The sequence below is a fragment of the Cloeon dipterum genome, chromosome 3 (assembly GCF_949628265.1).
Source record: "Cloeon dipterum chromosome 3, ieCloDipt1.1, whole genome shotgun sequence".
Taxonomy (NCBI): Eukaryota; Metazoa; Arthropoda; class Insecta; order Ephemeroptera; family Baetidae; genus Cloeon; species Cloeon dipterum.
In genome coordinates this window covers 7,147,614-7,171,578 of record NC_088788.1, presented here as the reverse complement: position 1 = coordinate 7,171,578, position 23,965 = coordinate 7,147,614, and the positions used below count along the sequence as shown (strand labels likewise).

Genomic DNA, 23,965 nt, shown 5'->3' with positions numbered 1-23,965 from the left:
AATTTAAATATAAATTTTATAAATTCAGTTTTTGCTCAATTTAGAAGAAATTCCCTATATTTTGTCTGTGGCCTTGTAGTAATTTTATGAATTTTATTTATAAAAAATCAGTCGAATAATAAAATGAAGTGAATTAAATTTAGTAGCTTTTCTAACTCATTTTAACAAAATAATCCCATTTTCCCTTTCAACCAGCTGGAAAATGAATAATCTGTCATCATACAGCGGCCATAATAATTCCCTCCCAGGGCCGCATTTTTATTTTTTGTTCTGTTGATGCACCACTGGGCTACTTTCCGTCTTTTAAAACACGGCGCAGAGACCAGAGAGGAAGAGGCGCAACGGCGGAAAAGAAAACACGACGTGCATGTTGTGCACCAGAGGCGTGCACAACGAATTTTCTCCTGCATAGCGGAACCAGCCGTTGCAGCAGCTTATCAGGGGCGCGATGATAATGACGGACGAGCAGAAACAACAACTGAAAATTTTCACTTGCCTGCTCGCATGGAAAAAGACTCCCATGCACATCTGACTCTTTTGTTCCGGCGCTGGAGAATCGTTTGTTTCGAAACAGCTCGTGGAAAATAATTCTTCTTTGAGAGGAGGGAGTGAATGCTGTGGGAGTTTGGTTCATCTGGGAAACTTGCGACTGGAGAACTCAACCAGGCACTCGGGAAAATTATTTTTTGTTACAATTGCTTTCAAATTAAATTGAAACTGGTTCTAAAATTGCTGTGAAACTTTCCTTGACACTAACAGAAATCGAAATCAGACACTAAAATGTTTGTAATAAGAATTTTCACTTATTTTAACCATTTTTTGTTAAATAAAATTATCAAAGTAGGTTTTCACAGGACAACAATTAGAGTAATTTTGTAAAATTGGTTCCAGCAAGCGGTAAGTGGAATGTAATGTTCGTGTAATTTAGCAAAATTTATTTTTACAATGAGCTTTAATTAAATTAGGACGGAGTAAGAATTAAATTTCAGAGATTTGAAATTTTGAACAGGTTTTCAATAATATTTTCGATTTATTTCTATTCTTCTCGTGCGAATTTAGTGGAAAATTTCCCAAAATAAATCGTAATTTTTACAATAGGAAGACAGAACTCGCCAATAGAGTTTTATGAAAACTTTACAGCCAATTTTACCAGAATTTTAACAGCACTCGTGACACGACCCCAATTATAAGAGAATATTTTAGCAAAATTTTCAGAATTCTGCAGTACAGATTAAATTTAAATCAATATTTGCCTCACATGCTATTTTAGTATCGCAGACAATTACGAAACAAGCCGAGAATCCTCTCATCTCCAACATTTTCCACCTTTCTTAGTGGCAGAGGAAAATTAGAAGAGAAAAGGTATTAATTTAAATTTTCTCCGGCGCACTGAACGCAACTCCCACAAGTAATTTTGGCACGTGGAGATTCTCGGAATCGATTCCCGAGGAGGAGGAAAACTCTGCGTGCCAAGAGCGAAACGAATAAGTCGTCGCCTGCTCGCCTGGCGAAAGAGTGAAGAGAAAAAAGAAATTTCGTCCAACAGCCGCTTTAATTCGATTATTCATCAGCCGCATACTCTTTCGTTTTTTTTTCGAGAGTGTGCAATTACAAAAAAGGCAATTACGCTTGCGCTAGATTGCGAATTTGGCATGCAAACGAACGCCGAGGGACCGGACGGGCGCGGCTGCACCATTTTTGCCTGCAACCGCGGCGCATGCGGCAATAAAGATTTCATTACGGCGTAAAGACGGCATTAATTTTGAATCAGGGCCCATTACGCTGGCTGGCAACGAGAAGAGCCTAACTTTGACGGACATCTTTGCCCTTTTAATTTGGCCGCTATTCACCGTCAGAGTAGAATCAATGAGCTGCGCCATTTTGCCCGTCGTCGCAGTCGTTAGCGAGCTTCTCGTTTGGTTTGTTTGGTTTTTAAACTCTTCATTTCGCTGACGGCCTCGAGTCGAGTTCAATCCTTCATTAGCGCGTGAACAGTGTTTATTTATAGACTGAGAATCTTATGAGATCAGATCAGACGCATTTCTGCTGCACTTTCGTAACATAAATTGAGTGAGATTAGAGAAATTTGTTTTTTAACCTAATTAAAAAATTAGTTTATTATTTCAGAAATTTTTCGTTTCTTGGCATTATTTGGACATGTTTTTGAGGGGTTTTTGGCTAAAATCAAAATTTCCTGAGAGTTGAGAGAGGGAGTTTAGGTCTGTTGCAAGTTTTTGAGAATTTAAAAAACCCAAAAATAAGATTTTGATCTGGAAAAATCGACTGAAACTATTGTTCAAATTCAGATATCAACTTAAAGCTTTCACAGACCAGCCTAACGTTTGATTCCGTACAACCTTTACATTTACAAAAAAAAGTTATCGGTCTAAGGCCAAGGTTTTTCGACCTTTTTACGAAAATTTTTCAGAATGGCTGCCCTCCCGATATTTCTGAGTTGCTGGACCAAAATGTAGCCCGTGAAATTATTCACAAGCACACCAAGTTTCATGGGTGCCCTCGCAGTAGTTGCTGAAATTCCGGTTTGATGCTTTAAATCTGGCTTCGGCCTTATTCCTGGAAATACGCCTAATGTCGGTGAGTTTTATTTCTTTGTGTTTGACTAACACCAACATGAAACCTTTTAGGGTCAGGTAGAACCTGCAGAGCCTTACTCTGACATGACCCTGAAGCTCAAAATATTAAAATAAACTAGGTGTCATTTTATAAGGCAATTTCAGCTTATTATTATTTCATATTTTATTCTATATTTATATCTGGGACAAAACATTATCAGCCAGTCCGTGAAATATTTTTGTCTCGTTATGTAGTATCAATTTTTCGGACATGAGCATGTGTTCGATGACAAGATGGAAATAGCCCAGTGCAAATTGAAGTGAACCTTTTACCTTTTCACTAAGTGCCGATAGTAATAATTTGTATTCATTGGTCGGAGCGGCGATATTGACACGCAGGTGTGTTTGCATAAGGCTCACGTGGAACACGAGCATACACGGCCCCGAATTAATCGAATCGCTCCGATTTATTTATAAACCCGGCGCTTTATGTAACCTGACTTCTTTTGTCGTGATTCCTGGAACGTCCCAAAAGGAAAAGAGCCACTGATACGACTGCTTCGTGGAAATTTTAAATGAGTATTCGAGTTAATTAGCGAAATGCTTTGAAAAAGAGATTTTTTCTTTCAAAAGAGCTTTCTTTTTTAAGATTGAAAAAACCTTTATACTTAAATACGGATCTAGTTCATATTACATTAATTACCTTTGCGAAAAATTTAAAATTTTAGTCCTCTCTCAAAGCCAGAGAGAGAATATATATTTTTATTCTGCTTCATTCCCACTGCGAATCAGCAATTTTGATTTTATTCACTTTGCAGCCTGGAAGTGAAATTTCCATTTTCCGAGTCAGCATTCGGTTTTGATGTGTTGCCTCGTGCAAGTGGAGTTACATAAGCGCAGCAGCGGCAGCGGCTTCAGCAGCACTGACGTCGTCGATTCGCGTCGCGCACATGACAACAGCGAGCGAACGAGCAATAGTTCAAGCCGCCGCTCGGATGGATACACGACGACGAAATGGATCAAATGCGCGTTACTTTTGCCAGACCAAATCTAACCGGCAAGCCAAATTAGATTTCTCGTCGTCGTGTCGCGAGCGCGTGTGTGTGTATTGATCTGCCAACGGGTGCCGCGCTGCTGCTGCTGGAGCCAGCGTTTTTGCGCCGCGTCCGACCGACCGTCCGCCCAACCCGGCCGTTTGCAAATATTTGGAATGCTGAATCAACTTGTGTGCCGAGTGGGCCGCTTTAAATTATGTTCGCCGAGTAAATGGAATGAAAAATATGCGCGTATGTGCTTTTGGACCAAAATATGTTTGTCCGGGATTAAAATTTGGCACACAGGAAAGAAGAGTCCAGATCAGTTAGCAGTTATGAAATTATTAGATTGAAATATATATATACAACTGGGGATTATGATTAATTCAAAATATTCAGGGAAATGATAAAATTAGGCTTGGTTGTAAATTTTCGAGAACTGTCTGCCAAATAAAGGTCATTAATCCACTAAAACTCAAAGAGGTGTCTAAATTATTCACGAATTTGGTGGCAATTTTCTAGAAACTACACAAAATTATTAGAGGCCTTGTTTATGATTACTAAAATTCCCTTGAAATGGAAGGAAATGCTGAAAATTCAATTTTAAATATTTATCAGGGTTTGGAAAAAACTAAAATTTAACAAAGGCCTATCTATTATTTTTTAATTCTGTTCACAGAAGCTGTAGGACTAATTAAAAATATGATTCTTGATTTTAAACCGATGAGAAATCTGGAAAAAGGTTCGAATTTAGATGTAAATATTAATTTTTTCCTTGTAATGATGAGGTTAAAGATATTTTAAGCCTTTTTCAAGCTTGCAGTTTATATTCTTGAGAATATTTGAAAGTTTACGAAACGTTTTTGCTTGGAAAATTTTAACAAACTCATTAAGATAAACCGAACGGACAAAAACTGAACTCTTTTTCTTCGAGGCTTCACTGAAATTTAAATAATTTCGTTCCCAATTTTCTTGTAATTTAACAATCTGAGATAATGTTTAGCACCTCCATATTTATTTTAACAACTATATTTACGAAAATTACACTGCTACGGCAAAAACGCATGTCGTCCGCAGAACTGCCGTCGATGGGAAATCGTTAAAACGGTGAAAAAATGAATGCCGAATTTATATCGGAGGGATAATAAAAGCGGGGCATAAAAGCGCCATCTTGCCGCTCAATGAAGGGCGTAAAATTCTACGGGTACAGTCGAATCGCTTGCTTGTGAATTATACAAAAAATAAAATGTTCAAATTCCGGCCGCAGGGCCGCGGAGGTTTCTTTTCTCTCCAGCTGTAAATAACTAGAGGAAAACAGCTCTGAATAATATTTTCAACTTTGCACGGGACGGGACACACGTCGGTGACGTCATGCGAAACCTGTTGTTGCACACTGCCAGAGGAGAGAAGGAGGAATTGATTTATCGGCAGGCAGCTCAGAAAGAAAGAAAATAGAGAGAAGGAATATTTCGGCCGGACCAGACGAGAAATTATTAATACGCAGCGGGCAAGAAGTAAGTGCAAGAAATAATTTACTCGGGAGCCCCGACATGCACAGGAAGTCTCTACTTGACTAATAAACGAGAGACACAAGGCAGCTGTTGTGCCATCATCAAAAGGAGTTGCGTTTCGTACCATGTAAACCATTTTTTATTCACTCGGCTTGGCAACAACGCGCGGCTGCTGCTTTTCGGAGCCGAATGAAACACGATTTGGTCCAGCGAATGCGGGCGCTTGCTCCTAATAGCTCTCGAGCCGCGGCGGAAAGTGAAACTGGATCGTTAGTCGCGGCCAATACACGGCTTCGGAAAATCCCTTTTTCATTTTTGAATTTGGTTGGCAACTGCCGTGCAGACAGACAGGGATATACAGGGATACAGGGGGATTTTAATGTTGCTGCTGCGTGGGAAGGATGGGGTTCTAACGGGGGAGGAAATTTTCGTCTCGGTTTAGGATGCTCCAAATTCAGTATTTTTTATCTTCGAACATCAACAGTTGAAAAAAGGCCCACAAAACTAAGTAAGCTCAGGACAAAATATTGTTAGTTAAGGGACAAAGTGCCATTAAATTATGCCTTGTTAAGCTGATAATTCAAAGTTGGGAATTTTAGTCAGTGGAAATCTATTTTCTATGCTTTGTGGATGGCAATATGTTTTAATTTCGGATTAAAAAAAAGAATCTTCAGCGTTATAAGTCAACAAAATCGCTAAATTTAAGCTTATAGTCTTTGAAATCTTGTTTTTATTCTGAAGCTGTAAATATTTTTGATCTGAAACCATTGAAATCAATGTTCAACCTAATTTTTTGAGAAAATCGAAACAATCTCGTTATTTAATTTAATTTTAGCAGACTTCGAAACAATAAAATGAAGTTCAAGTTCAATTTCCATAACCAATCGCCTGTAAAAACCAGCAAAATTGGTAAAAAAAATCAACTTTGCAACACAAAACGTTCCCAACATAATAAAGCAGAAGTTCAACAACCGAATAACAAGTTTCAGCAGTGCGCGATAAATTTAAAAGATAATTTTTAAGGTCTATGGGAGACCTTAACAATGAGTGTAGCCTGCAATTCTTTTTCCATAGAAATATCGCTATGTATAGGACTAAGTAAACACATTTTTCCATTGGAACATAAATAAATGGAGCAAAAAAATAGAGCCCCCGCGGAGAAGAGGGATGCTCGCGGGTCGACTGGAAAACTGCTCAGCAGCCAGCAGCGGACGGGAGAGTTCAATTTTCTCATCTGTGGATGCGGCACGGCATCGGGGAGGATGGTGATGATGATGAGGGGAAAATGTAAGCATTGAATGAGACCCAGGGAGCAGTGAGAGGGAAAAAAATAGTGCGCATTACACGGTCTCGGTGGCAGATGCGAGAAAGTCTGTGCGAGTAGCAAAAATAGAGGCAAGACCTACTTCTTTGCACCAAACTCGAGTGTGTTCGTTGTCGGGGTTGTTGAGCCGACTCGAGCGAAAATAGTCGCGTCATCCTCCTGCATACCTGCTGTTGTTCGCTATTGCAAAACTGCGCACTTCGAAGCCGCGGACGTTACGTGTTGTACGGGAAAAAAAATTGAACTTAATCCTTTTTCGGCAGGCGAGAGTCACGAAACCCACGAACGCCGTTGCGTCGACAATACCAGCATTGTTGAGAGGGAAATAATATTCTTTAAATATCAAACGTTTGATTGTGAGATTAAAGAAAGGGAAAAGGTTGGGCAACAATGAAATTCCAACTATTCCGTCGGTGTAGAAAATGACGGTGTTTTTTTACGTTGGTTTTTCAGGTCTCCTCGAAAAAAGGTTTTGTTAAATTACAGAAAAAGCTGTATAATTATGCTGATTGGCTTATCTAATTGAAAAAACAGCTGTTTCCCCCACCAGTTCTTGAATTAGAGGGACGGGATCCAATCACAGCTAGCCCTAGGTTTACATTTTTGCGATTTTGTAAAAACAAAATGAACTTTTAGAATTTTCCTGCCTTTTTTGACAGTGCAGAAAAAATTAAATTTCTAGTTGGAAAGTCCTTAAAGGTCGAAACTATTAACAGATGGCACCACTTTTTGATTTGATTTGCCGACAACTAAAATTGGGATAGCCAATTGCGGTTAAAATAGGATCAGTCTCGAAAAAATAAATGTTTCCTTACTTGGCTGAACCAAGCTGAACTGATTTCAGTTTTCAACAAATATAATTTAATATAAAACATTTTTGGTCGATTTTTAAAAGCCCTTCTAACTTTTTTATGATCTCTCCAAAATTTAATTTTTATATTCGGTCATTAAAAAAATAAATAAATAAAATTGCGTGTACTCACCGGCGAAATCTGCGACGTTTGGATCTGCGTTTCGGGAGAGCAGACGTTTCGTTTGCTGGATGTCGCCTTTGATGGCGGCCAAGTGGAGCGGCGTCTCGCCCCTTTCGTTCCTCATACGCGCCCTTCCGCCCCCGCTCGGGGACAGCAAGGGTGGCGGACTCGTGCAAGGGTTGCTGCTGTTTGCTGGGGACAGCGAAAGGGAGTTTTAGCCGAGTATTTTCGTTTCGGGCGGCGTGGGTTTGTTTTTATTGGTTTAGGATGGGTTCAAAGTCAGCTGAATCATGATCTTTTTACACGTCTTGGCCAGCCGAGAATTTCCTCATAATAATACTTCACGACATGACACACAACGATGTATTATATGAGCGAGCCAAGCCCACCTGACCTTGCTCCGTCTTATACACACGAATACTTTTCTCTCTCTCTCTCTCTCTCTCGCTCTCTCGGGCTAGTGAACGCTCTGCCTGCGCTGCGTGGCTCGAGCTGCTGCTTCTCCGACCATTTCGAGCCGAGTTGAGCATTTGAACTTTAAGCCAGACGAAGAGGAACGTAAAAATGGCAAGAAAGGGTTAATATGAAGAGAAAAATTAGGAGAGGTTGTTAAATCAGGTTTTTTATATTGAATTAAACCTTTATTTTTATTTGCTAATGAGACTCCTAGTAAAAAATAATTAATTATGATAGCTTGTAACTTCTAACAATGATTTTTTTTTATGAATTTGGAATTAAAAGGTTAATAAAGCTTAAATTTGATTGGAAAGTGTAAATTTTAACTAAATTATTTTGTAAATGCTGGAAAAAAGGATCAAACTATGAGTTCTGTAAATTATTTTACGAAAAATTTAATATCCCCTTCATAAGCAACACTTTTTAGGACAGATCAAGATACAAGTATTCGAAATTAGCACAAAAATATGGTCAAGCCGCAAAATTGGCAAAAATTGTAATTTAAAAGCCTTATTATAATTTAAAAAATGTTTCAAATTTGGTACTTTCCATTTCAAATAATTTAGAACCCTTGAAAGCCGATACAATTCACGGGAAAATCTGTAGAATCCAACATTAAGCAGGATTTTTCTCTCTTTATTATGATTTTTATTTATCAAAATCCTTTCCAAACATATTTATTTCCCCTAATTACCCTCTTGTTTGTTTGTGACTATCAAGGGCAATTACGGCACAATTAAGAAATCATCACAAGTGTTTACAAGTTGAATTTCGAAACGATATTCCCCTCCAGCTGGTGATTCAGCAATCAAGAAGAGGTAGCATATAAAATTTCAAAACTCATATTCTAATGGGGAACATAAATAATTCCCTTTTATCAGCATCTTGTTTTCTTCTCTGAACGGCGGAGAAAATTATTACAACTTCTTTCCTCCTCTCGAAATTCAATATGCGCAGAAACTGGAGCCGTGGCGCGAGTGGAAAAATCGTCGGAGCAAAAATAGCGCACCGGGAAATTCAAATCGCCATTTGAAATTGAACCGGCAACAATAATGCGATTCAAAAAAGCAAGCCAGACGAAAAAGCAGGCTGGCCGCCGCCGCGTGTTTTGTTTAATCGGCGACGACTACTTTTTGCGGTCGCCTGCCTGTTCGCTCGTCCTTTTCTCGATAATTTCTGTGCCGTTCGTTTCGTCGGTCGGTCGGTCTGCGAGCAAGCCAACCATGAACCCAGCATGTACGCCGACCGAGAACAACAACCAACGAACGCCGACCGTCCGTCTCGTCCGTCGCACCGTGCCCACAAATTGTTCAATGCGCCACTGACGCCGACAATTTTTCCAAAATAAAAATAAAAAAAAGAATCCCTGGGGAAAAAAGCGAGGCATCAAAATTGCTCGTAACAAATACTGCTTACACTAAAATCGATTTAGGGTTTTAGAGGGCCCGGAAAGGAACCTTTATTTTTCTTTTAAAGGATTTTTTTATCAATTTATTTTTGTATTGCTTTAATACGGGGTAGAAACCAAGAAAGTTGCTCTTTTAAATTAATTTGTTAAGCAATATTTTGAAGATGAAGCAGAAATTAAGATTTTTGTCTCAAATATTTGCAGCGCTTAATAAAAATTCTAGAATAGCGACAGTACGCAGACTTTGAAATCGTTTGAAAAACATTTCCTCAAGATAAAAAAGGTAACCAGAGTTTGAAACGGTTTCTAATGTCCCTACAATTATTTTATGAATCAAAAATTGCGAAAATTTAGGTCATTTTTATTTACTGCTTAATATTTCAAACTAAGAAGTTTCCTTGTTACCATTAATGGTGTCAATGTTAATACTACTTTCCAAATTAAGCCATTATGTAGCCCGAAAATTGCGAGAAATGATTTCATTTCAAGTTAAGAGCACAATTTCTGTAGGAATTATTTTTACAGTTTCAAACACCGGTTTCATTTCCGATTTTCTCGAGAATGTTCCACGCTAGACCCGGTTTTAGAGCTTAGTTTCAACTCTCCTGGTTGCGATTTGGCCAAAAATAACTGGTTTTCGAAGTAATGTATTAAGAAAGCACGATTTTGCAGGAGGAATTCGAGAAATTTAGTCGTTCTCTCATCATCAGTGCCAATTTTGCTTTTCCTTTCGGTCTGTGAGGTGAGCAATCGAATCCAGACTCTCTTTGCACCGACTGCAGTAAATTTTTAATTAAAAGTGACGCAACGGCTCAATTAAAATGCCGGCCGCTCTGCAAAGTACACATTAGAGCGTCTGCCGAGAAAACAGGAGATTAAACGCTCGCTCATAATTGCTATTTATTAAAAGTTGAGACAGTTGGTATAAAGAGAGCGAGCCAGAAATGGTTAATTTCGCAGACGCAGCAGCTAGCAGAGGGAAGGAAATTAAAAATTCCAGGGAAAAAATTGCGAATGTGTTTGCGTGAAACAAAGTTTGAGTTTTCGGTTGCAAGGCGCGGCGCGGGTTTGGGCGGAGGCCGGGCGAGCAGGCCTGGGACGCCATGAACAGTGAAACGAGAAGTTTTTACAGAAATCAATACAGCAATGCCCCCTCCATCATTCGAAACCCCCGCGCCGCGTTCCCCCTGGCCCGCACGAGGAGCGACGACGACGCGCGGTGGTTAAAGCCGCACTGCCACTCCGACGCGGCTTTGATGAGGCCAAGACACATAGAAATATAAACAGCGTTCGCCTATAAATGAATCCTCGCGCCTCCGCCGCCGCATCGACTTTAAAGGCCAAAAATGCGACTCCTTTAAGAGAATTCGTCGTGGACAACAACTAATTGCGTGCTCTTGACGGTTAAATTGGAAAATTCGGACTGGAAATGTTTTAAAGGGAGAGGAAATTTCAGGAATTGCCAGATTTAACTCGAAAAAATATCCACGATGGCTTGCCTGGTAATTTGATTTTTTTTGTCCTTCCAAATCTGTGTATGAGGGATAATTTACAAATTACTGATTAAAGTTACGAAAATTCTACAATTAGCATGAAACTTTGGGACTTCTTTAAGGGGATTTGTACAGGACATTAATCGTTTACGTCATCTCAGTTATTAAAAAAGATCCTGTCGATTGGAAAATGATTTAGAAATGCCAAATTTCCTTTTTTCTCAATAATGTCCACATTTTGGCCTTCAGAAGGAATGATTTAAATTACTTAAATCAAGATTTCAAGGGAGATTTGACAATCGGGTGGACAATTGACCAAAAGAAACTGTCTTGTGTTTTTTTTTATTGAAATATTTGACGTTTTTAAAGCGTTTTTTTTAATTCAACACAAATCTAGCCTCAGCAGGACTAGGAATGTTGAGAAAAGTTTATTTTTGGCTGAAATTTTGTTAGTAATTTCACGCTACAATACAAATAAATAAGTTCTATCACCGAATGTTGAAGCAATTTATTTTGTGGTCAATTTTTAACTGTTGTTTTTCCTCTTCAGACCGACCACAAGCACAAATAATGTATTTTGGATCGATGCAAAAATCTTTTCTCGGAAGTTACAAATTCACACTTGCAATAATTATAACTTTAACTGGAACCGTTTTCAGTTTCAGCCAATCAACAACTTTAATTAGTGTGGAATTTAATTAAATCGAAACCAACTTTCGATTCTAAAGAGGATTGTTACAGCGAAATCCCCGCTTAATCCTTTTGGTCACTGCATTAAAAATCCCTACGGATTCAGTTCAAAGCCAAATTTGACACTATTAAAATTTTGAGAAAAGTATCTGCTTCAAAGTTAGCACGCTTCTCAAAATGTGAGGACTGCCTCCTGTGTCCCTTCTTGAAATTCAGTTTAACTTCACAATTTTGGAGAAAATTATCATTGAAGCAATGTCCTCTTTTGATGATTTCACTTTTTTAAAAAGCACTATTCTAACAATTTTCAGTTTTCGCCATATTTCAAACCACATTCTACAAAACAAACAGTTTTAACAGAAAACCCGAATGAATTAAACTACAAACTCTGATTTCTCTTTTGAAGCGTGTAAGCAAACAACGAAGGCATCGATTTGGGATGTGAAAAATGATCACAATTCTCAAACAAAGACTACATTTTTTTTTATTAAAATTCAGCAGTATATACGCCTCCTCTTGGAAGTATTCGCCAGCGGCTCGAAAATTATGCTCTGCCGACTGGAAATTCCAGTTTTCTTTTCAGCGCGGGGCAAAAAGACAATGATTTCGCTTTCGTTTGCGCGCGAATTATTGCGACCTCGTAACTCTCGAGCCGTTTCCCTGCTGCCGCTGCTGCTTTATGGCCGCTGCAAAAAGATATATATACGTATTTGTACAAATGTTTCCGTCGCTGCACACTCGAGTTTAATGCCGCAGCCGATGAAACGACCCGCTGCGTGCCTCCCAAATTGCCAGTCTTCCTCCATGATTTCCACGACTCGCGGCGCGTCTCGAATTTTGCTTCCTGCTCCCGAACGCCAGCAGACAGTAAAAAAACACGAAAATCTCGTTTAAACCCGAGAATTTTGAGAAAATAAAAATAGAATCAAGATTAGAAACTTCAGGAAGGAGGTTTCAGTTTTTTAAATATTGTAATAACCATAAAATTTAAGATTCTGGCAGTAAAAAGGGGCAAAGTTTTAATTTACGACTTGATGAGTCAACTTAATGGCTCGGCGAGTGATGTTTTTAATCATTTACTCAGGTAGAAGTTGCTAAATTGTAATTTTTGGCTTTTGTCGGTGGAAAAGAATTCAAGCCATTTTTGTTTTAATTATATCGATTAGTCTGTGTGCCCCTCCCAAGTTTTGTTGGTTTAAAATTAACTTAATAATTGCTTCCGGGTAATTGTGAGAGCGAAAATAATGAAGATTTTGAAAAATTAAGTAATTCAAGTAATTTGAGCACAGTTTCTCAACTGAAATAAATTCCTGAAGACTTTTTAAACGTTTTAATGGTTTCAAAACCTTTTTAATTCGATATTTCACGCAAAAAGAATGATTTTAGAATTGAAGTGGCTCTGAAAATATTGCTAAATTTAATTTAAAGAAGAAAGATAAATTTGATATTTACTTCACAATCACACCCAAAACATTTTCCAGAATAAAGTAAAAAACGGAATTCTCTCCACTACGACTACGAGGGAATAAAACGCAATGCCAAAAATTCAATTCCGTACACGCGCTGGTGAATTTATTCGCAATTCAGCGAGTGCGTATTTTATGTGCTCGCGGTGGCAGTGTTCACTCACGTCCAGCACTCACTCAGCGGTTTTATTTTATTCAAGCAGCTCGGGAAATGCAGCTAGAGTGGAGAATTTTTATGTCCACCGACGTTTTGAAGGATTATTATAAGCAAGCAAGCAAAGCGAGTTTCATTTAAAGCCACCGAGCGAGCCAGGCAAGCTCAATTGGAGAATGAATTCGTTCGAAGTTGAGTTGCAGCGGCGGCGGCGGCGACGACGACGTATCACGGTTTAAAGAGGAAATGCTCAAAGCCAGACGTTGAGCCGGCCTGGCGATAACGCCACCGCCGCTTTTCTCTACAATCTGGATTTTTCTGGCTTTATCTTCATCTCCCAACCAACGAGATTAAAAAAAAAAAACAGCGTGGGATTTTAAATAATTATTATGTTGTACAGCTTTCAGTGATGCATGAAGGGAGAATTTATATTTTAATTTGAAAATTGCGCTAGAAGATGGTTAGAATATCTCAATTTTGGAGAAAAGTCGTCAGGTTTTGACTCGTAGAATGTGACTGGTTAATTTAACGTAACCGGTTTGGAGAATTTCGAGCCATTAGAGAAATTCTGTAATAAAAATCTTAATTAAAATTAATTTGTAGTTTTTCGACGAGGAAAAAAATGCCTGAAAATCCACCAGCTGGGTTGAATTTAATTATCTAGCTCTTTTTTTAGCGTTTAAATACCCTAAATATAGAAGAAAATTTTCAAGACCTGAACATATTCGTATTTTTTTACATACCGAGCTAAATTTCTAATGATTTAAAGACTTTTTACTAAAAAATAATTATTGTTAACCATGAAATCTGAATTTCAGATGTAAAATCTAATGTTTGGGTGTAAATTCTTATCTCGATTTCAATAAAAATTTCAGTTTTTGTAAATTTTGCAAGACACATTTTAATCAAAATTCTTCAGATTTATTAGATTTTTAACCTATTTCAAAACATTCCAAGAAAGTTTGAGCATTCAGAATCAATTCAAGTTTTACTGATTTAAAACTAACAATTTCTCAGCAAATTTCAGCATTTCTGTCCGTAATTAGAGCAAGGCAATCGTGTTGCAGACCCAAATTCCTGAGATTTAGGACGAAATTTCTTCATCTGGGGTGTTACTATGGAACCTCCGAGTCTCATGAAAATAATTCTCATCAATTTTCCACTTAGTTGCACTCTCCGTCGCCATCGGACGGCCAGCAGGATAAAAGGCCAGGAAATTTTCCCGACCGCTAATTCAGTCGACTAATAAGGAAACCGAATGGCCGGGAGGTAGGCTCTGCTGCTGCTGCTTTTTCAATGCATTTATGTTTTTTCCTCGACCATCTCCAGCCCCAGTCAAGGACGCTGGAAATAAATTCTCTGCCTGCCTGCTCTCTGCTCTTATCTCCCCTTTCCATTTTCGAGGAGCGAGCGTGCGGGGGCCTCCCTGTCCCTATCCCTCCCAGCATTCTTTCTTTCATTCTCGCTCGGCCCGGCCAGGTCAGCACGGTGGCGACATCTCTCCGGCGCGCCGCAACTGACGCCGCAATTTGTTTCAATTGCGACACAATCCCTCTATTTACCTCATTCGCCGGCAAAACAGTGCTGTTTTAACCCAAAACATGTGATTTACAATGTAACAATCGGATTCGAGCAGAAAAGATCAAATTCGAGCTGATTTTGAGGGGAAATAACCCGTCCGGACGCCCCGAAAACAAACCCACGCCATCGAAATGGATTTTTAGGATTATAAATCGCTAGTTTACATCGGATTTTCGGCTAATAGCTCGGTGGAGATTTCAGATCTGATGCTTACCTGCGTCGCTGGCGCACATCTGCATAACGAGGGCCATCTGCTGCCTCTCGGACATGGGCAGGCTCTTCCTGGCGCTGCTCGGGCTGCGTCCCGTCGACACTGCACATTTCTGAACCGGGCCTGGCATCGGGCCCCGCATATCTGGCCTCCACCAGCTTCGGCTGCAACCATTGGGACCGCGATTAGGGCCTGATCAGCCGCGATTTGTCGTGGAAACATAAAAAAACACGGCACTTCTTCGAACTTGACGACGGCTGCAACACGTGCTCTTGGCTCTTTTCCCATCCAAAGGTCAACGACCCCGGGGGTGTCCGGCCGCCGGGGGTCCGGAAAATTTCGGGGAGGCGGCCGGAGGCCCCTGAGGACGTGACAATCGGGTGGAGGCCTACGTGCGAGACGCGAGGACAAAGTTCACCGCGTTGGCCATGCACACGAGAACAGATTTTTACGGCCGATTCGGGCCGAATGGCTGCTTTTCGCGCCGAATCTTCGCTGACACCACTTACCGCAAATTCGTAGCACTTCCGAGAAAACGCGATAGACTAGAAAACACTTAGATCCGCAAAAATTGGGCAAATTAGCAGGAGTTCGACACGAACTCGACGTTTCCCACCATATTTCGTAATTGGCGCGATACTGACTGTGCCACAACCATGGACGGTGCTGCTCTCTGGCCTCTCTGATTCGTGTCTAACTCTGATCAGGCACAGGCAGTACGGTAAAAAATGGCCTCCGTGCTGAGACAGGTGCTGAATTTTGCACCGAGAGTGCTGCTTAGGCCGCTGGTGCCGAAATGTAAGGCTCTTTTAGACCCTCAGTCTTGTAGGGAATTAAATTCTTTCAAAATCAGGCCAAAAATTTCGATCCTCTTGCCACAGAGGACGTCGGAATTCATGATTGGTCTATGGTCTTTGAATCAAAACATCAAATTTTTCAGCTCCGGCTACAGCGGCCCTTGCGACCCAGCAGTTCAGACTGAAGACCACGGATGCTGCTCCGGCTCCAGAAACTAGACGTAAATGAATATGAATTATTATGTATAAATCAAGACTTAAAAAAATGATTATTTTCTTCAGCGACTGTCAGGAAGCCCGACACAGCTGCGAGGACCCAGCTGATCGACTTCGGAAAGTATGTGGCCGAGTGTCTGCCCAAGTTCGTGCAGAAGGTGCAGTTCACGGCCGGAGATGAGCTCGAAGTGCTGGTCGTGCCAGAGGGCGTTGTCCCTGTGCTGCAGTTCCTCAAGGACCACCACAGTGCGCAGTTTGTCAACCTCGTCGACATTGCTGGGGTCGACGTTCCAAGCCGGCAGTACCGCTTCGAGGTATGTCACCTGGAAGATACTTAGGATTGACTAAATTTACAGAGAAAAAATTTATATTTGAAAATGGAGAGTTATTTTTACTCTTAAATTTTTAATTGAAATTTAGTCTGGCAAAATAGACTTGAAAAGCTTGGCTTAAAAACTCACTGAAAAGAATAAATTCCACGTCTACAATTCCATATCTACGAATTAATCTGAGAATTTTTATTGACATAGATCGTGTACAACCTGCTTTCCTTGCGGTACAACTCTCGCATCAGGGTGAAGACCTACACTGATGAGCTAACTCCGATCGACTCGGCCAATGATGTATTCAAGGCTGCCAACTGGTACGAGAGGGAGATCTGGGACATGTACGGCGTGTTCTTTGCCAACCACCCCGACCTGAGACGCATCCTCACTGACTATGGTTTCGAAGGCCACCCCTTCCGCAAGGATTTCCCCCTCAGTGGCTTTGTCGAGGTTAGTTTTACGTTTTAAACCATTTTTATTCAATGATTGCTACATCTTCGTGTATGACTTTTCACTATTCTAATAGTTTTGTGAAAATAGTTGAATTATGAGAATCTTTGAAACTATTTATTAAGCGCAAACAAAGAGTAAAAATAATTTACGTTTAATTTATTATCGTTAATAGGACAAAAATGCTTAGTTGGTAATTTTTTGGTATAAATTCCTTTAAAAGAACTCACTGGTCAACCCTAATCCTAATCAACTTTAAAAAGTAGAAAGTAATACTTACTAACCAAGAAATATCTACTTAATTTTGAAAACAATTATGGAAATTAAAGGACTTGATTTGGCGTGCAAATGATTCTTCAATCACGTTGGTAATGTTTTGGTCATCGGTCGCGCTGCGTGTACCGTGGACAAGCGCCAAAGCAGGTTTAAAAAGCAACATTTTAAATGGCAGCTGGCTGCGTTACCCTGCGCAAGTGATGGGTAAGCGCCAGCCGATTCTCCTCTGTGAGGAGCGCATGCGGATGGCAAGCAGCAGGGAAAATTTCCAACGCGTGCCATCCCTTGAACAGTATAACGTTGCAGAGCACCGCTCTGAAGGGCTGGCCAGTGGCGGCGCGCGTGTGCTTTCAGGGTTGCATTTGATTACCACTTGTTTTTACCGCTTTTAATACTTAATTTTTACCAATATTTGCACAAGAAATGAATTGATTCCATTTTTCCCACGTGAAAATCTAAAATTTGCGGTCTGAGTGGTGAAAATTTCCTCTGCAGTGCAGATTTTTTCTTTTAAATTGCCATTTTGCTGCCTCAATTTCTCCTAAAATTTATTTCTAGAAAATTTTCAAGTCGAGGTCATGAGCAAATAATTATTTAAAACTGAGGTGCAAATTATGCCTGCAAGAAACTGGTAAAAATTGAAAAGTGTTTCCACTGCGCTCTGCACTGCATTTGGATTTTGTGCAACTCTTGTGTGCCCTTGTGCGTCATAGCGCCGAAACGCACAACGCAGCCCATGAAGTTTTCCATGTTATCCGTTCGCGGTGTTATTGAGACCCGGGTTTCCGCATTCGTGCTAATGGCAGTGCGCGCCCTTCCCGCTCCAAGGACAGGGATAAAAAAGTGGTGCCTTCCACAAGGTTGAACCCCCGCTTGGTGCGTTTCTGTGGTACACGCAGCACGACCGACGACTCAGATATCACTGACGTGTTGTGTTAATGTCAACAGGAATCTTAATTTGCACACTAAAATCAAAAGTCAAGTCCTAAAAAAATATATATTTAATCATTTAACTCAAATAAAGCCTAGGTTCAGCAAAATTTAATTTAATTTTATAGCCTCTGCTTTAGTGGAATAAATTATTCACGAATCTATGAGTAAAATAAATACAATTTTGCGTTTCAGGTGCGGTATGACGATGAAAAGAAGAGAGTCGTGTGCGAGCCCCTTGAGCTTGCCCAGGAATTCCGAAAGTTCGAGCTCTCCAGCCCTTGGGAGCAGTTCCCCAACTTCAGGGGGCCCCCAGCTTCTGAGGAGATCCCAACCCAGGAGAAGAAGTGAATTGGTGTGCAGAGTTAGTTGCGAAGAATGTGTAAAGAACTGTTATAAACCTACGTTTAGAAAAGACTTGCGTCTTAATTTCTGTTGCAGCCCCTGATTAGTTAAATCACAGAAGTTTTTTTTACAATTTTAATTTTTTTAAAAATAATACATACCTTTTTACACAGGAATACCTGATTTGGTAGAAATTATATATAATGAAGGAAATTGGTTCACAATCGATGCACTTTAAGCAGTTTTTATACAAATTAGTTCACTTTTTCGTCGTCTTCTGAGTCGTGCTTCCGACCATTTCCATTTGAAGTCCCATTGCCATTAATTGAAGTCAGGGTCACCCGCTTTTTGTCCTTCTCTGGCGTCGGGGGTGCGTTTGGCTGCTTTTCATCATTCATTAGCCACGACAAGGCTTTAAAATCAAAACTTATTCACCTTTCTTTTGATGGAAAGTGAGCTGGAGGGAGCTGCTGAAGGTCCGTTCGAACTAGGTGCACTAAAGCATACAATTAAAATAAATTCGGATAAATCTATATGGCTAGTAATTACCCAAAGCCGATTGTCTCGGATTCAATTACGCGTGAAGGCGCGGATGGCCGCGAACTCTCCTCAATTGACTCGTCAGCGATGATTTCGTTGACGTCTTCTATGATTCTGGTTGGAATGGGAGTGCCGCTCTCGTCCTGCGGCAGCGAGTACGAACTGCACAGCGCCAGCAGCCTTGATTCAATTTTGTTCCTCATCTCCTATAGTTAAGAAAAATATTGTAATACATATAGGAATTATGAAAGCAATGTTAATCCAGTACTACTTACCAGCGTCTAAAATGCAGTTGAAAATGTATGGTTTTAAAAATGAATGGTAAATAACCATCTTTTTTAAGGATTTGAGTTGAATTTCGTTTATTTCTTTCATTTCACTGGGTCAACCCCTATTTTGAACAGGGTTGCATTATTTGCTTACCACCCGGTTTCTTCCCCAACGGTTTTAACCACTCAATTGTTACCAATTTCTAGCGCAAGAATTGCAAGAAATGAATTTGTTCCATTTTTTCCTGTGAAAATCTAAAATTTGTGGTCAGAGTGGTCAAAATTTCCTTCACGGTGCAAATATTTTCTTTTAAATTGCCATATTGCTGCCTCAATTTCTCCAAAAATTTATCTCTGAAACTTTTTGAAGTCGAGGCTATAAGTTAATAATTAGAAAAAATTGAAAAATAAGGTGAAAACATTTGCCGCAAGAAACTGGTAAAAATTGAAAAAACCGTACTTTACCACTGCACTGCATTTTTTTATAAATGCGGGTTGTTTGCAACCCTGATTTTGAAGGATTAGCTGGTGTACGAAGACAGCAAAAGAGGGAGATACGTTTGAAACATCACAAAGAACGCCAAGTACTAACAAAGTTGATTTAACTAGAAAATATCACCCCTGAGGTGCAGGGAGTCTCAACCCCCCAACCATGACCATCAACAAATTAAAATCCTTCGTTTATTAATCAATTTTGAGTCAAAGCCGCTCCAAATCTGCACGAAAATTGCTCTCTTAAAAAATCTTGATTTTCAGGGTGCAACAAATAACGTCTCAAAATAGAGAACAAACCGTGTCACCAATTATTGATAATGTTATTTCCACGTGTGTGGGTTAAATTTTGGTTATTTTAGATTTTCTTAACTTTATGTACTCGGGTCTGCCAGATTTTTTTAACTTTTAAATTTAATGACCTTTTTTTAACCTGCGAAATTATGAACCACGGGCAAGATGTTTAAGATTAAATTTTTGATATGCCTCAATCCAGGTAAATCTATTATTTTCTGAAAAATTAACGCAAACAGAGGAGCCCCCTTTCAATATCGTAATTTTGTGAATTTTGGTCCAATTCTTAAGGGTGTGACAGAACAACTAGGGCAGCATCTCAAAATCTGAGGTCCCATGCCAACACGGTGTCAATGTCAACAATGTTTAATTCAAAACCAAGATTTTTAATTTAAAAAATCAAACTTCTTGAACATTTAAAAGGGCACAATAAGATGTTGTCTTACCAGTGGTTTAAAAAAATAGTCTAAAAATATATCCTAGACCTTTTAAAGGTAGGAAAACGGACTCACTTGTGAACTGAGACCCAGCAGATCATCCGCTTTCTTGGCTGACTTCTGAGCCTTGATTTCAACCTTCTCTGCTTCGTGCATTGCTTTCACATCTTCTTCTACCTGCTGAAACACTTTCTGCACCTTTTGCCCTTCAGGCTGTTGAACTGCAAACAAAAATGAAATTATTAGAAATTATATTTAGTATTTTTAACAACTGTACCTTCGGACATGGAGTCCTCCAGTCTGCCGTAAATTATGTTGAGATTCTCAGCGAACTTGACATCCTCCTTGAACCTGAGCAGATAGGCCGCCTTCATTGTCAGGATCTTAATGGGCCAGACCTTGATGTAGGGAAAGTTTCCTAGCTCCTCAACGATTTTGTCCAGGTACTCGAGGCACTGGGAGTCGTTGTTCAGGAATAAAATCTCCGCTTGCAGCTGCATGGCGTGCAATTCCTCCAGTTTGTTTGATTGATCTGGAAACCTAAGATCGAAACATAATAATTTATTATGACAAAGTGTGAGAATAAATAATAAATTTAACTACTGCAAATTTTAAAATCCAAAAAGCCAAATTTTGTTCTTAGTTTTTTTTATTTTTAGAATGACAATTTTTTCATATTCTCATTATGATTAATTATTTTTAATATTTTCAATTCCACAGTTGGGATCCTTAGATGTGTTTGAAAATAGTATAACGATATAATGAGCTCCAATTATACGTTTTATAGCCAATTTGCAACAATATAAATTATAGGTCATAAATAAATAACTTAATTATATTTTAGATAGTTTTTCATTCATTACTTCAAGCGACAAATTGGTTTGAAATTAATATTTCACTAAATTTCCATACATTAAGAATTTAGAGGCACAAAAAACCTCTCAAAAATTGTTCTTGGCAGAAATAGATAAGATTTTATTATTTAGAGCAAATCTTTTTAATTTAACCATGTTACTGTAGCTCAACTGTAGCTCGGATGTGTTTAAATCACAAAAAGAGTGCTCATTTGATACGGCTGTGTCAATTAGACGCAGGGAAATATTATTCAATACATAATAATCATTAATTCCCAACCCAAATACCTTTCGTAGATGCTCTTGGCCAGCAGAAGGACCTGCCATGCAATCATGAGGGACTTGGCAGGCTCCTCCAGTTCATCGTCGTCTTCCTCCTCCTCAACATCGTCGACGGCCCCTGTATTTGAACTCGAACTCGGTTCCGCGGAGGTGCTCGGCCCAGTAGCCGCGCTCCCCGAAGGCCCTGCAGCCTCAGGTTCTGCATCAGCCAGTGCCCGCTCAACAGGCTTCTCCTCAGGGTTTTCTATTAAAAGAAAAATCAATATAAATTTTCCTGGAAATATCCTTTGTTATTATATCAAACATTACCTTCCTTGGTGGCGATCTGTCTGAGGATGCAGAAGGCGTAGAGAATCTGCACCGGCGCCATGACCAGGTCAACTTCTGTCGGGGTGTCACGCACCTCGTTCAGCAAGGCCGATAGGTCGTTCGCCGCCTGGCTCCATTCCTGCTTCACGAACGCGAGACGGGCGCTCTTCAGCAGCTCTTGGCTGAGGAAACAGAAAAATATTGCCAATGTCAGAAGTCAAAAGACCCGGCGGGAAATTCAGAGGGAAATTTTCGCTTACCACACGCGATTCAGACCCATTATTGCCCACTGGAGATTGACAGATCACGCCAGGCAACGAGTTCCGTTTCAAACTCTTCAGAACAATTCAAAATTCGCGAGAAAACTATGGAATTGAGAAAGTAAACATCAACTTAGTTCGCCATATTTTGGCGGCAAGGCGGGCGGCCAGACGAGAGTTCAGTCGAGAATGGGTGATTGCCTGATTGGGTGGGTAGTGGTTAAGACAAACTGAGCCATCTAGTGACAGCTGACGGTAATATTATATCAAGTGAGCGCTGCATTTTGCCGCGCGCGGGAATGGTATAAAGTTCTGCTCTGCGTGCAAGTGTCAATGATATTAAGATTGCTGAGGCCGAAGACGGTGAAAATTGAGAAAACTTAGACAAACTGTTACATTAATTATTTATACTGCAAAGAGAGCTCCAAAACAAATAACTATTTTTTTATTGTGTTTGATCAACTCTAGCTCTTTGGGTACAAAATCGCTACAATTACAAAAAATATATAGCACATAGAGCGTTTGCGTTGACACAAAATGTGTAAAATAAACTAATTGCAGGAATTGAGACGACACGAAAATTGATTTTAGTCAGACATTTTTATTCATGAAAATACAAAAGTCGTTTTTTTAGCACTTCTTTTTTATCAAGGTGCTCAAGATGAATTTCATGTTATATTAAGCTCTGATAAAACTTCTAAAATTTTGAATCACATATTTTTATCAAAATAAACTACAATAAAATTGTTTTAAAATGCTCATAGAGGATGAGCAATCAAATTTGGATGAAAAAGTAACAAAAAAGTTTTTATCACTGTCCGCCTTCTATTGGTCCTTGAGAGACATCCACATCATCATCAGGGTTGAATGGTTTTGCTGACGGTGGTAGGCGTATAATCTTCGCATTAGAAGACATCTTGCTGGGCCCCTCTCCGATCAGGCTGGTGGCATTCGCGACTTTTGCATTCATTTTCGCAAACTGAAATGCGTTAAATGTAAAATTAATAATAATAAATAATATTGTTTATGATAATTTTGAGGTCCCAACCAGCCGCGCTGCGCCGTGCGAGGCAGCAAAATTTTGGTCATGTGGGCAGCCGCCGTGAATGTGGCTAAACTGCGCCAGCCGCCAGAGAAAAATTCAAATAAAAACTAAAACTAACAATAAGTAGACTACCATTTACAGTAAAGGTTTAACTTCGAATCCGCTTAGAAACGTAAAGGAAACAGTTTTATTTATACGTTGGTTGGATGATATGAGACTCACTCATCAATAATACATATTTTATGATTGGAAATTTCAATTTCATATCATTCATGCCGCCGAAAAAATGTGTACCAGTACCTAACTAATAACCAATCTCCTCGCTCAGCTGAGTCACGTGACGTGCAGGGTGAGGTTGAGGTAGCGATCACTGTGACGCGGTGACGCAGCTCTACATCCGAAGATAACTCCACCAATCTGATAACTCCTTCCGCGCGAAACACTTAAAAGTGGTGGACTTTTTGTTGTGTCACAAACAATATTATTCTTGATATTAAAATATTAAGAAACTGCAACGGAAAAATATTTTTATAGGCTGCGGGCTTTTCCGAATGGGGCCTGTGTGCCCATGTTATTGGGATACCGAGTTTTCGCGAGTTGTTTCGCCCATATCGAAAGAGGTGAACCGATCAAAAAACATTATATCATAAAGGTTGAACTCGCCAAGAAGCGTGTAAGAGGCTTTTTTGCACTCTCTCGGAATTTAATACATTTAATACCTTAACAACCTAAAGAGAAGCGAGGATTCTGAATCTGGCCTTGTTTTTTTCCGTTTCAGCATAACGTAAAATTCAATTCATATTCAAAATTCACTTGCTTTAGTTTTATGGCAAACGGTAGAAAAAGCACTAGGAATTTAAAAAAAATATCAAAACCCGCTTAAGAGCACACTTTCTCAGCTTTCCAAACATTAATTTATAAATTTGCCTAACAAGTGCTAGTGGAAAATTCAACGCGACGTATTAAAA

The 23,965-nt window shown here is 39.6% G+C and overlaps 3 protein-coding genes across 7 annotated transcripts in view; 1 reads left to right on the top strand and 2 right to left on the bottom strand.

The window, feature by feature from the left end:
* The window catches only part of LOC135941273 (ankyrin repeat domain-containing protein 11), a 64,191-nt gene extending 49,135 nt beyond the window's left edge, over nt 1–15,056 (bottom strand). The window contains exons 1-2 of one of the 4 annotated variants that reach the window (XM_065486636.1): nt 14,879–15,056; nt 7,426–7,608 (exon numbers count right to left, since the gene is read on the bottom strand). In XM_065486636.1, the coding sequence (XP_065342708.1) occupies nt 7,426–7,608; nt 14,879–15,017 (322 nt within the window). In that variant the 5' untranslated portion in view covers nt 15,018–15,056. Of the gene's footprint in view, nt 1–6,524; nt 6,623–7,425; nt 7,609–14,878 lie in introns of those variants that run through there. The other 3 variants (XM_065486635.1, XM_065486638.1, XM_065486637.1) reach the window with 3 other exon arrangements.
* Nucleotides 15,057–15,523: 467 nt separating this feature from the next.
* ND-30 (NADH:ubiquinone oxidoreductase core subunit S3) lies at nt 15,524–18,285 on the top strand. Its single transcript, XM_065486643.1, has 5 exons — nt 15,524–15,673; nt 15,816–15,893; nt 15,955–16,202; nt 16,419–16,664; nt 18,066–18,285. Exons 1-5 carry the CDS (start codon nt 15,604–15,606, stop codon nt 18,219–18,221), a joined length of 798 nt encoding a protein of 265 aa, XP_065342715.1. The 5' UTR covers nt 15,524–15,603; the 3' UTR covers nt 18,222–18,285.
* A 57-nt stretch (nt 18,286–18,342) lies between these two features.
* Nucleotides 18,343–22,114, bottom strand: LOC135941275 (uncharacterized). 2 transcript variants are annotated; one of them, XM_065486641.1, is made up of 8 exons: nt 21,953–22,114; nt 21,693–21,874; nt 21,390–21,627; nt 20,525–20,787; nt 20,323–20,468; nt 18,765–18,961; nt 18,651–18,711; nt 18,343–18,598 (listed from the first exon to the last, which is right to left on the bottom strand). In XM_065486641.1, the coding sequence occupies exons 1-8, from the start codon at nt 21,970–21,972 to the stop codon at nt 18,470–18,472; spliced, it is 1,236 nt and encodes a 411-aa protein (XP_065342713.1). In that variant the 5' UTR covers nt 21,973–22,114; the 3' UTR covers nt 18,343–18,469. The 2 variants fall into 2 exon arrangements, with proteins under 2 accessions (XP_065342713.1, XP_065342714.1); XM_065486642.1 differs by having other exon boundaries at nt 18,343–18,595.
* Nucleotides 22,115–23,965: the final 1,851 nt, after the last annotated feature.